Consider the following 12,177-nt stretch of genomic DNA (forward strand, 5'->3'; position numbering starts at 1 on the left):
GGAAGATTAAGCTAGGGATTTATTTGGCAGTTTCCTCTTTATTGCCCAAGTCCAGCTCACACTTAGGAGAACCAAGGGGAAATTGTCCTGATTATAACTCTTTTCTTCCATTTGTCCTTTGACCTAGAGCATAATAAAATTTACTTTATAGCTCTAGCTTAGCTCTCCTTGAATACAAGCACACATGAATGTTTGCCTTGGTTTCCCAACATTCACCTCTGTCGACACTGCACAAAATGCTGAGGCAGATTTACACAAATAAACTTTTATTTGCAGAGAGTCCACTGATCATTATATATATAGACTCAAGCTGCCTTAGGGAGAAACAAAGGACAGAGAAAATGTGATAGGCATAGGGGGAACTCTACACAGTGGTCTGGGGGAATCACTGATTCTTAGAATCATTTAGGTTGGACGCATCCTTCGAGTCCAGCTGCAAACCTGACACTGCCAGGTCCACGAAAAGAAGCGGCGGGATGACCAAGGAGCCTTCTCCAGGTGCTCTATACAGCGCAGCTGTAAAGATAAGGGTTACAATTTGTACCACGCCTCCCTCCTGCTACTGCAACCATTCCACCCGGGACCTACACAAACTCCCAGCGTGCCGCTGCCAGCTGTGATGGCACCAGTGCTGCTGGGAGCACAGCTGGACAACACTCTGCAAGCGCCGCACGTAGATTGCTACGGTTCACGCGCGATTCATTTAAACCACCACTTAAGTATAAATTAAGTACGCTTGGCAGTTTTGTCACGGTAGAAATGGGGCAGCGGCGTGGGAACGGGGCAGCAGCTGTGGCCCGCGGCCACGAGCAGCTGGTGCGGGCCGGCGGGAGCAGCTTTCTCCGCACCGCCCGCCCAGCGCCGCTCCCGCCACCAGCACGGACCGCGTGGCCGCCGCCCGCGCGGGAAACGCAGCCCCGCGCGCGCCCCTGCCCCGCCCTCCGCCTCGCCCCCAGCCAATGAGCGGACCCGGCGGGGAGGGGGCGGGACCTCTCTGGTGACGTAGCGGCGCGTAACGCGCGGGAAAAGCTCCCTCCCGGAGGAGCGGCGGGGTCGCGTGGGGGGAGGGGGGGGGGGGGGTGGCGCCGCCGCGCTGCGGACCGTTCCATTACCCGCCGGATGGGGGGGCAGGAGGAAGCCGGGCGAAACCACAGCCCCGCCGCGGGAGGGGGGCGGGGCCAGCTCGGGGCGCTCCCGTGACGTGACGCTGCGCGGGGCGGCGGCGCGCAGCGGGAGCGGAGCGGGGCAGGGAAGGGAAGGGAAGGGAAGTGCCGAGCAGGAGCGGGAGCCGCAGCCCCCTCGTTTCGCCACATCGCCGCCATGGGCCGGACACTTACGACATTTACGTTCCCCCTCGCCGTCGTTTCCGTGGCGTGCTGCCTCTGCGGGCTGGCCGCGAACCTGGAGACGACCGACGGTGAGAGATTCGCGCCCTCCCCCCTCCTTTGCTCCGGGAGCTGCTGACGGGGCAGCCCCGCCCCGTGCCCGGCGCTGTGGGGAGCGAGGCGGGCTCCGCGCACCGAGCCCGGCGGGGCTGTCCGTCTGTGCGCGCCTGCTGCCGGACCCTCCGCGGGCGGCGGGCCGGGAGCGCCGCGGAGCTCCGGGACCCGCCCTGCGCTCCCCCGGCGCTCGCTCGGCCGCCGCCGCCGCTTCCTGCGCGCAGCGGCCGGAGCCCGCCGAGCTTTTGAGCCGCGCTCCTGCTTGTGCCGGTCTGGGACCCGTTATCCTGTGCTATCCCCCCTTGGAGGAGGGAGCCGGTGCCAGGGAACCGTGGGCGGCTGCTTCTTGCACCCTTGGAACGGGTCTGGGAGCGGTGCAGCCGTGTCGTTCTGGCCCTGCTGCCGCGTGTTCCTTATCCCGCTGGGAGCCCCGTTACTCGTCCCGCGGGCTTGGCCCCAGCTGCTCACAGCTCGGGCCCTGTGGGCTGTTTGCCGAAGTGTTTGCGGGGCCGAGAACCGCGAAATGTGACGCGAGCCCCAAAACGCGGGGACAGCAGCAAAAAAGAAAACAAAAAAGTTGTCTGGAAGCGCTTCAGTGTTCCCTGGCCGCGGTCCGTAGCGGCGCTGGCTGCAGCCGAGGGTGACGCTGCCCGGTCACCGCTGCTCTAGCCCGCAGGGATCTCCTCCAGCCGTGCCCCGCCGGCGGGATGCGGGCCGGTGCGGAACACCCTGCGGGAGCGGCAGCCTGGGCTGCTCCGCCGGGGCTTAGCACGCTCCGCTGCGACGGGAGAGGGCACTGTTGGGCCGGCAGGCCAGACCCCTCCAGTGGTTCCTGGTTCCTCCTCGACTGTAAGGGGAGTATCCGAATTTACCCTGCGCGAGAGCCAGTACAAGGGGTTTATCTTGGGATAAACGTCAGCTTGGCTAGGCTGAAAAGCTGAGTTCGTGGTATCAGGGTATTTTTTTTTTTTTCAGTGAAGAGCAGGCATCTAGTGATGGGGAGAGTTGGGGAGCTTGCTGTTTTCCCATGTAAAAGACCCCACAGAGGCTTTCACAGCAGGAGGTGTCATTGGGACAACGTCTGAGACCCTGATACAGATTCTGAAGTTAACAGCTCATTGATAAAAACATCTCCTCATCCTTTACTCTTGCAAATCTGATCCTTCACCGTGTTAGTCCGGGAAGGCTGTACTTGAAACTAAATTAGAAGTCCTAGTGTACATTGTATTAGTTGGCTCTACCAGTTGTCTTCCTGTCTTAACAGACGTACTGTGCTAAATTTTCCACATACCAGTGAGGAGTGTACAAGAGTGAAGGTTGTTCATTTGTCAGAGGCCACTGTGTGTGCTGTGATCATTCCTCAGATGTATATCCACCATAATTGACTGACTTTCCCCCACCCCAAAGTCATAAAGCTCTTGAAGTGCATTGGGCGCTACCTTCCTAAAGGGAATAGGGCATCTGTTGCACACCTCACTGATGCAACCTCAAAAAGGTCTTTTCTTATCTTCTTATGTGAAAGGGAAGGAATAGTGGCAGCCTTTCTGACCTGATCCTGCCATAACCAAGAGAAAGGCCATGTGGATTCAGGCTTCAGATTGTCAGAATACTGAAGTTAGATAATGTACTTGTAGTTGTTATTTGAGAGGTAAATGAGCATGCTGCCTGCCAGAGATCTGTGGATAGCAACATTCCTTTCATGGAGAAAAGTGAAAGGTCACCCCTAGGTGCCTGGAGTGGGTGGATATGATGTGAAATGTGCTGGAGAGCATGCAACAGAAGGAGTTGTGGGTTGTATGTGGGTTTGCTGAGTATGATGGCTGTATGAGTAAGTCTCAATTAAAACTAATGTGGTAAAACTGTAGATTTTGAGAAAATCTTAATTGATCCAGTTAGTGGATGTGTTGTCGTGGTTTTAAGGTAACAATGTTTGACCTGAGATTGACGTAAAAAGGCAGCTGGACTGATTAGGTTGCTGGCTTCTGCTGTGATCAAAATACAAATAGATTGACTTTTTTTCTGCTCTCCTTTTTATACATGTGTACATTAATTTCTCCAGGTTCTTGTCTTTATTTCCCATACTTTGACTGCTTTCTACTGTATTTATAGCTGGCTGCATTACCTAAAGCTCAGGTTCAGTCTCAGTTGCAGTGAGGTTGGGAAGCAGTGCTCTATACCTAGTGTTCTCCTGTGTAAAGCATGCAGTTTCTGCTTGGACAGTAGGGTTCTTCTCACTCTGGTTTGCTTTGAGGAATCTTGAGTTGCCAGTTGAACACTGGCTTTATTGGGCTGCCCGTGACAAGATTTTTCACGTATTCACTTATGCAGCTTTTGGTGTTAGTATAATGGATTGAAAAGCTTTGTAATTTCAAACTAAAACTACTAGAGCTACTAGAACTCAGTGCTGTATGAAATTCCTAAAGCTATGCTGTCTGATGTTGTTTTGTTGGGTTGTTTTTTAGTTCAATACAGTCTCTAATGTAACTTTATTTTTTCATAGTTTCCACAGTTTCTCCTCCTACCAGTGTTGCTACGCCCAATGTCACTGTAATACCTACTTCCAATGTCACTGTAACACCCACCAATGCCACCACTGCGTCTTCCAATGCGACCACAGCATCTTCCAATGCTACCACGGCGTCTTCCAATGCTACCACGGCCAGTACTCCCACCACAGCTCACACTCCTATAGGTAATACAGAAACACTGAACTCAGAATGGCAGGAGACTGGAACTGGTGAATAACATGAAAGACAGCAGCTTCTTCCAAAGTTCACTGTAGCAGCCTGGCTACTAAAAATCTGATGTGCAGAATGCATTAAAGGTTCTAAGGTTTGGAAGGAGTGGGTTTGAGAAAACTCTTAGTTATGTTTTCTGTGTTAAAAATTGGCTCAGTGGTAATTGAATTAGTAATTCCCACTAATTATGAATTCTTAGGAGCTTGGGGTTTTTTTGGTGTTTTTGGATTTTTTTTTCCAAAAATTTCTCTGTCATCTCTACAGTGAAATTCTTTTTTAAAAAGTCACTGAATCTTTAAAAACTTGCTGATCAAGGGAGCTGGGAGGTAATAAGTTGGTACTTGATTAGGCTCAGAGCAGCCTAATGTACAGTATGATTAGCTTTGAGTAAACCCACAGATGCTGACACCTGTCCCAGGCACATAGGGGAATACTGATTAATTTTTAGTAATACTAATCTTTAGGGGAGGGGGAGAGGTCAGAGACCCAGCTTAGGTGGCTTGATGATGAAAGTTTTTAGGAGACAGTTTCATTTTAGGTGACTGGTTTTATTCCAGTGATGGCATTCACAGTGTTTTGAGGACAGGAGAAGAGAGAGTGTGTGTCTCCTGTCTAGAGGTATTAGATTAGGTACTTTTTTAGTACAATTAATACTAACTGATTCTAATGAAAGTTTAATGAAAGTATTTTGCCTAGATGCAGATTCTCAGTTGTCTTGCAGCAGATCTCTTGATCCTTGTTCAAATACCAGCATTTATATGAGTGCTTGAAAGAAAAGTCATTTTGTCTGAGCAAAGAATCACTGATCTGTGGAGAACCTTGAAGTATTTGGGTAACAGTAGTATGCAAGTTTGAAAATAATCCTTGTTGCAGGAACTTGGCTTAATGCCATTCAGCTCACCACCTTAATTGTGTGGGATACAGACTGAGGGCAAAGGTTATCCTTGTTAAAGCAAAACAGGAAAAATCATTTGTATAGGAACGTCAATGCTTGCAAACCTTGCTTTGGAGTTTATGGTGTGTACGTACTGTCTTCTCTCAAACAGCCAACGTCACCAATGCAACTACTCATGCTCCTCCGCCTAAAACTACCGTGACTTCAGCCACCACGACAGCCACTCCTGCAGGTAACTCTACAACTGCCATAATTCAAGCATTAATTACTTAGAAATCAGTGTCACTTTAAGAGTGTTATCTTGAAAGACTCACCAAGTGGCACCATTGGAGTAATATTAGTGTATCTGGTGTTGTCACTTCTAACTTCATGGCAAGTCTTTTTGTTAAGGTGATGTATGCAAGTAGCAAGGTTATATAGCCTGAGAAATAGAGCTAATTAGTGAGATATAAAAAGTCAGAAACATGTTGGTCAAATGAGATAAACTGGATGATTTTAATAGTGTGGTTGGAAGTACCTTGTTAACTCCCCTGTCTTTGGGAGGTGGTATTTTGTTCTTGCAGCATAATAATGGGATGGGGTTTTTTTTTGTTTTGTTTTGTTTGTTTGTTTGTTTTTTGTTTTTGTTAAATGAAATTGTTCTACAGTGATGGGAATAAGCTGAAGTATTTTATTTCCAAGTCAGTCCTAAGTGTGCCATTTCATGAAAACATCTCACAAAGCAAAGCTCTTTAAAACTACCCATCAGCAGATGGCTGTTATTTCCAGACTTGTGTTTGTAACTTCAGCTGTTTTTTTAAGCCTAACTCTTGGGGTAAAGTACAGTAGATGGAAGATAACAATTTCTGTTAAATTTAAGCCAAAAAAAAAAAAATTGGAGCAAGGAGCAGTGACTGGAAAGTATGTCTTGAATGTGGGCATATCAATAATATATTCTATGTAGAGGAGGAAGGCTTTGGCTTTTTGAAGTACAAATAAAGTCCAGCTGGGTATTGCTCAGTTTTGAGGTCTGGAGCAGTTGGTCTATAAATAGTTCTAGCCTTGTGCAAACAGCATTTAATCAGAATTTCAGTACCAGTAATCTAAATTCAGATGCTGGCATAGCTTAACTTTTGATTCTTTTTTGTTTTCTTATTGGTGTTTTGATGTTTTGAGTACTCTTAATACAAGGAACCCAGCACTTAAATCTGTAGAACTGTGGTGAGCATTGTGCACTTACAGTTTCCAATTTGCTGTTTAACAGGTTCAAATACTACTGTGGCTCCTGTACCTGCTCCACGCAAATCTACGTTTGATGCTGCGAGTTTCATAGGTGGAATTGTCCTTGTTCTGGGTCTGCAGGCTGTTCTTTTCTTTCTGTACAAATTCTGCAGATCTAAAGACCGAAATTACCACACGCTTTAGGACCTGCCCCTTGGTAATGGACTAGTAGCCCAACACCTGTAGTTCACTGAACCAAAATATTTTCTGTTGCTCGTGGAAGACAGCAGTTCATAATATCCTTTAAATCTCTAAAAGAAGACTTCAAATGAATATTTTTGCAACATTATACTTGGCAAGAAGTGGTATGAATCTCTTCAACAGGATTACTTGCAATATGCTGCATGGGTTCTAATGGCTGTTTTATTTTCCTTTAGTGGCTGCTGATGTGGGACTTTTCTTGATAACGCCAAATGTAGAATGTTTAGAGATTCTTATTCAGTGGCAACACTGTCCAGTAGACAATCTTAAAATTACTTTTTCTGAAGGCTAATATAAACAACATCTGATACAGTATACCTTCAGTTTTATCAAGATGTGAATTATCGGTGACTGATTTCAGGGAGTGAAATACCATTTGTAGTAGCTTATGGCTCTTATAGTGTGTTGCTAGAAAGATGGGCAAAAATGTAGAATTAGATAATGTCTTAACAGAATAGCATAACCCTGTTTTTTTTTTTTACACGAGAATTAAAGTTGCCTCATAAAATACTTCATTCCAAAAAGAATTCCTATGTCATTTCAAATTAATGTTGAGGGTGGATGTAGGAATAATCCTTCTAATGGGGAAGTAAGTACTAGTGCCTTAAAAGACTAAATTTCAATAGGTTGTAAGCATGTCCCAGCTATATCGAAGATAAATAAAACTTTTAAGTATTTACTTTACATAGGAATATAGAATACACATGACTTGAGCATTCCAGTTTAAAAATAATTTCCCTAGAATAACTGTCCCTTAGTGATTTTGTTTTAGAGCAAGGAGTACGGTACAGCGATGTTCAGCCACAGACTGAAGCTTTGGCTTGTTTACCTTTTGTTCTGACCTACAAAGACCAACCATAAAATTAGTGATATAATTCAGTTCACTCCCTGTATAAAAAGGCAACAGCTCACAATTATACTTGAAATACTGATGTTTGGGAAATCCTGATGTTTTTGTTATTCAAACGGTTCTTAAAACTTGTTGCAATTAATTTCAGGAGCTTGGGTTGTTGTTATTTTTCTTTATTGCCCTCCCGTATGTCTGCTTGCTGAGGGAGCAGTTAAGGGTCATTCAGGAGGGTCTGCTGATTTGATCCTAGTCAGGATTGCTGTAATCCTGGGACCGCAGGTTACACCTTTTTTCTGTCCCTTCTCCCTTCCTGGCTTCAGATTCCTGCCATCTTGCAGTGAACTGGTGTTAAGGAAATCTATTCAGCCAAATAGTTCAGGGTGTTTTGTTTTTTTTCCCCTTGGCTGGATGAGCCATGTGATCTGAGTATCAAAGGTACGTCATCTCCAACGCAGACTGACTTGAGCACCTGTGAAAATAAACCCACAGGAAAAATGGAAGTAGAGATAAAATCAAGTGATGGAGGTAGCACATAATGCATAGCTTCTGATGATATCCCCTGATGATCAGTTTTGGGATAATATGTAGTACTGTCTTACTATCTCTGACTTGACTGGAATTGGGCACCCAATACAGAAATAGCATTGATAACAGATAGTAGTCATGGCAGCGGGACTTGAATTATGGAGCAAATTAAGTGCATTTCAGTTGGAAACTTGAGGTGTACAGTGTTGCTTTCTTCGAGTTTGAATGGCATTGTTTCTTTTGTGTTGCATAGAAAACTCAAATTGCTACAAAGTGTGGAGGTTACTCACCAGTACTGTATCTTTGAGTTCATTAGCTTTTGGTTTTCTAAACAAAAATAAGACAATCAGCTCAGGTTTATGAAAACAGCAGTGAGCAGCCAGTTTTCAGCAACACTATGTGTGTGAGTTAGAGGGTATATCCTTGGCCTTATTGTGAAATCACTTAAATCTGTCCTTTCCCTATCTAAGAACTATTTTCCTACATTTATTTGTTTAAAAAAAATCCATGAGCTTGTATTCTGTGCTTTGAAGTGAACAAAACACTCTTGAAATATGACAGTTTGCCTTCAGCTCAGCAAAGCAAACTATACCTAGTATACAACTTTTGGCCTCAAAGGGCTCTTTTGGGAAACCTGCAGAAAAGTCCTAGAGAACACTTCATAGCATGGAAAACTTTGCCACAAAAAAGTTGCTCTGTAAAATGTTGCTGAAATGCTTATTCATGAGCTTTGCTGATCCTGATTTAGGTTGATGATAAAGTATGCTGGTAAAGCAAACTAAAATAATGTTTAAAGTGCCTTAAAATTGCTTACTTGTTTGCCTCAAATTTTATTTTAAAGGGTAGAAGGGATACCTTGCCTTAGTTACTAAATTTGTTGTGGTGCCAGCAATTGCTATTTTCCAAGACTTTAGGAAACCCAGGATCTCTGGCATGTACAAATGTCTCTCTGAAAAACTCAAGTTTGTGCTGTATCAATTCAGTCACATTCTGGAAGGCCTGCACTACACACCTCTTGCTCATTAGCCTTGCCTGCAAGGTGTAATTCCACAGTTCAGAGTTGTGGCTTGAGTTGTTTCCCTTTTGGTTCTTTGGGGGGAGGGGAGGCTGGGTTATACATCTTCACCATGTGCTTGGCTGCCTCACTGTCAAAAGTAATTACTCCTTTGTGAAATGCAGTATCAGCTGATGTGTGCTGTGTACTAGCAAAAAACCTGAAGTAACAACTTGCAGTTTTTCTTGGCCTTGTGTTTTGAAGTGGAAGGTAGCTGATAGATCTGTAGCTGTACTTGCCCCTAAATCAGTTTTAGGCACTGAATTGTAGTGACTCTTCAAGTTATCTGGCTTTTTCTTGAAGCCAACTTGTGCAAATATCAAGCTGTTACCTTAAGAATGTTCTCTGCAAGTGTTGCTGTAAAAGTTTGTATCTTGTCTTCAGTGGAAGAAAACTGAAGCAGTTGTAATTGCAAAACCAAATTGATAAATAAAATCTGTTGAATGGAATTTTACCTGTGAACTTTCTTTAATGTGAGCAATCCCCAAGAGGAATGTCTGCTTGGTGACTCAGAGGTGAGCTGTTTCCCATGGGAATTGAGAAATACTAAGGGAAAGAGGAAGAATGCAAAAAAAAAAAAACAAAACAGTATTAACTTTGTATTTAACAGTACTGATTCAAATTTAGAATTATCTCATAAAGAATTCTCATTCAGGTCATGTTTTTCTGTATTAGCTTAATTCTGGTTTTCTGCTTAAAGCCAAAGAGGAGCAATGTATGCATTGTGTACACTTGTGTATGCACTTGTAACAACCTGTGAGGCTTAATACTCCTCTTTCTAAGCAAAGTTTGTAATACTGGATGTCAGGTGGAAGAGGGGCTGCTGTCTGTGTTTGCACAGAGGCTGTTAGAACTTTCATGGAAAAGGTACTGCTCTGAGCCTTATTTCTTTTCTGATTGCATAGAACCATGGAGTGGTGGTGATTGGCAGGGAGGATCATCTAGTTTCAACTCCCCTGCCCTGGGCAGGAGCACCTTCTACTAGACCAGGTTGGATGAAGCTTTAATATTTCCAGGGATGGGGTATCTAGAGCTGCTCTGAGCAACCTCTAGACTCACTCCTGCAGGTCCAGTGGATGCAGTGCTTGAGGTGGGTTCTCACAGGAGCAGGTTGGACAGCAAGAATCACCTTCCGTGACCTCCTGATGACATTTCCCTTGATGCACCCCAGGACGCAGTTGTTCAGGGTTGTGAGTGCACATTGCCAGCTCATGTTGGGCTTCTCATTGACCAAAACATCCAAGTCCTTCTCAGGGCTGCTCTCAGTCCGTGTCACCAACAAAGATGTTAAACAAAGTGCTGCTCCCAATATGGAGCCCTGAGGACACCACTCATCACTGGTCTCCCCTTGGACATTGAGCTGTTGACTGCAGCTCTGAGTGTGGCCATCCAATGGAACTCCTTATCCACCCAGTGGTCTGTCTGTCAAATCCATGTCTCTCCAGTTTATGGAGGATGTCATGTGGGGCAGTGTCAAATACTTTGCACAGGTCAAGGTCTGTCACTCTTCCTTCACTCACCAATGCTGTAACCCCATTGTGGAAAGCCACCAGTTTGGTCTGGCATGATTTCCCCTTAGTGAGGCTGTGATTGCCTCTTTATTTTCTATGTGCCTTAGCACAGATTCCAGGAGGATTTGCTCTATCTTCTTGCCAGGTACCAAGGTGACACTGACCAGCCTGTAGTTCTTGGGCCTTCCTTTTTTCTTTTTGTTTTTAAAAATGGGGTTACATTTCCCCTTTTCCAGTCAGTGGGAACTAAACCTGACTACCATGACTTCTCAAATATGATGGACAGCAGCTTCATCTGCCAGTTCCCTCAGTCCCACATGCCAGGGAATTTATCAGTATGCTTGAGCAAGAGAAGAGAGGGTGTGCAGTTCTGTGGTTGCTGACTGACTGAAATGATAACCAGTATGGGGGAAGAAACCTCAGTTTCGCATCATGACCTTGATGCTTATGTGGGTAGTGTATCAAGTATGAATGTGTATTGACACGACTCAGTTTTATATGATGAGAAATAGCAAAAAATATAGCTGTAGTTCTGGAAAGGCTGTATGGGAATGAAGGAAACCTAGATGTTATTAAAATTTCTATGCCTTCCAGAAAATCATCCATCTGCTGCACTCAGTTAAGGACTGAATTCAGTTTTTGTTACAATTCACCACTGAAAATCTGTGTACAGTGGTTTATCCCTGTAGTACCAGTCTTTGTTACTTCTGTTCTTTGAAGACTATCTCCTGTAGGTATAACATTTTTTCTAAATAGTCTATGAATTTTGCTATACTGAGTAATACTTTAGGTGTTTTAACGAGAAGCTGTGATTACTGGAGACAGCCCTTCCCTTTTTGCTACTGATTGGTATGTTAAGTGCTTCATACTGCTGCTATTGCTCTACTTCTAAATTGGCATTTGGTTTCTAGAGTGTGCTAAAATCACATTTGATGGCTTCTCTAGTGACAACTGACCTTGGATAGATATCACTCACCTTGTCCTTCATTTATTGCATATCTTAAAAAGAACTGATGTTATTTGATAGCTGATTCCACAGCATTCTGGGAATAAAGTTACTTGTTTCAATGTAGCAGCAAGCATGCATAAATTAAAACTTGCTTCAGTAATTGTGAAGGATGTCAGCCCTGTTCTAGGAATCCTGTATCTCTACATACTGCAGCATTTCTAATGCAACTTTCAGCTCTTTTAATCTGTGTTAAACAATGCAATGCTGTCAAGTTTTGTCTGAATTTAATTCTAGGTCTTAGTTGCTTATAAAAATAGTGCTGAAGTGTTTGATTGTTTGTGTTCACAAGCATCCAGGCACGTGGATGATGCCAGAAGACACATAGATTAGTATTCTCACTGATCAAAAGCTGCAGTACAATTTGATGCATCTCTGGAAGATACTCTGAATCCTTTATTGGCTAGGCTATAAAAGCAAGCTTTTTTTCTATATAAGGTAAATACAGATATACTTATGATCATTTTCTGTTTTCTTCTAAGTAGTGTAGCATTCTGGAAGGAGCTGCACTTCTCCTTTCTAGGCCGAGAGCAGAGAAGGTGCTGGGGCAGGTCAAGGCAACACTTCTGATGAGTCATCATTAAACAGACATCAAAGGTTTAGTGTGCAGGCAGCAGCCTCTGGGGGTGAGAGCACTTCATTGGGCAGGATGTGGTAGGCAAGGGTTGCAATAGGAAAGCAGTTTAAAAAAAAAACAC

The 12,177-nt window shown here is 44.5% G+C and overlaps 1 protein-coding gene and 1 long non-coding RNA gene across 2 annotated transcripts; one reads left to right on the top strand and one right to left on the bottom strand.

The window, feature by feature from the left end:
* Positions 1–249: 249 nt before the first annotated feature.
* LOC128805533 (uncharacterized) lies at positions 250–1,422 on the bottom strand. The gene is made up of 2 exons (XR_008436475.1): positions 1,338–1,422; positions 250–516 (listed from the first exon to the last, which is right to left on the bottom strand). It is a non-coding gene; the product is annotated as an uncharacterized LOC128805533 (long non-coding RNA).
* Positions 1,255–9,411, top strand: CD164 (CD164 molecule). The gene is made up of 4 exons (XM_053974291.1): positions 1,255–1,417; positions 3,940–4,131; positions 5,224–5,304; positions 6,316–9,411. Exons 1-4 carry the CDS (start codon positions 1,321–1,323, stop codon positions 6,474–6,476), a joined length of 531 nt encoding a protein of 176 aa, XP_053830266.1. The 5' UTR covers positions 1,255–1,320; the 3' UTR covers positions 6,477–9,411.
* Positions 9,412–12,177: the final 2,766 nt, after the last annotated feature.

This window comes from Vidua macroura, chromosome 3 (assembly GCF_024509145.1).
Source record: "Vidua macroura isolate BioBank_ID:100142 chromosome 3, ASM2450914v1, whole genome shotgun sequence".
NCBI lineage: Eukaryota > Metazoa > Chordata > Aves > Passeriformes > Viduidae > Vidua > Vidua macroura.

Coding starts and splice junctions, on each gene's coding strand:
- CD164 (XM_053974291.1), top strand. CDS start 1,321: ATGGGCCGGACACTTACGACATTTACGTTCCCCCTCGCCGTCGTTTCC. Junction 1,418..3,939: donor GAACCTGGAGACGACCGACG/GTGAGAGATTCG, acceptor ATTTTTTCATAG/TTTCCACAGTTTCTCCTCCT. Junction 4,132..5,223: donor CACAGCTCACACTCCTATAG/GTAATACAGAAA, acceptor TCTCTCAAACAG/CCAACGTCACCAATGCAACT.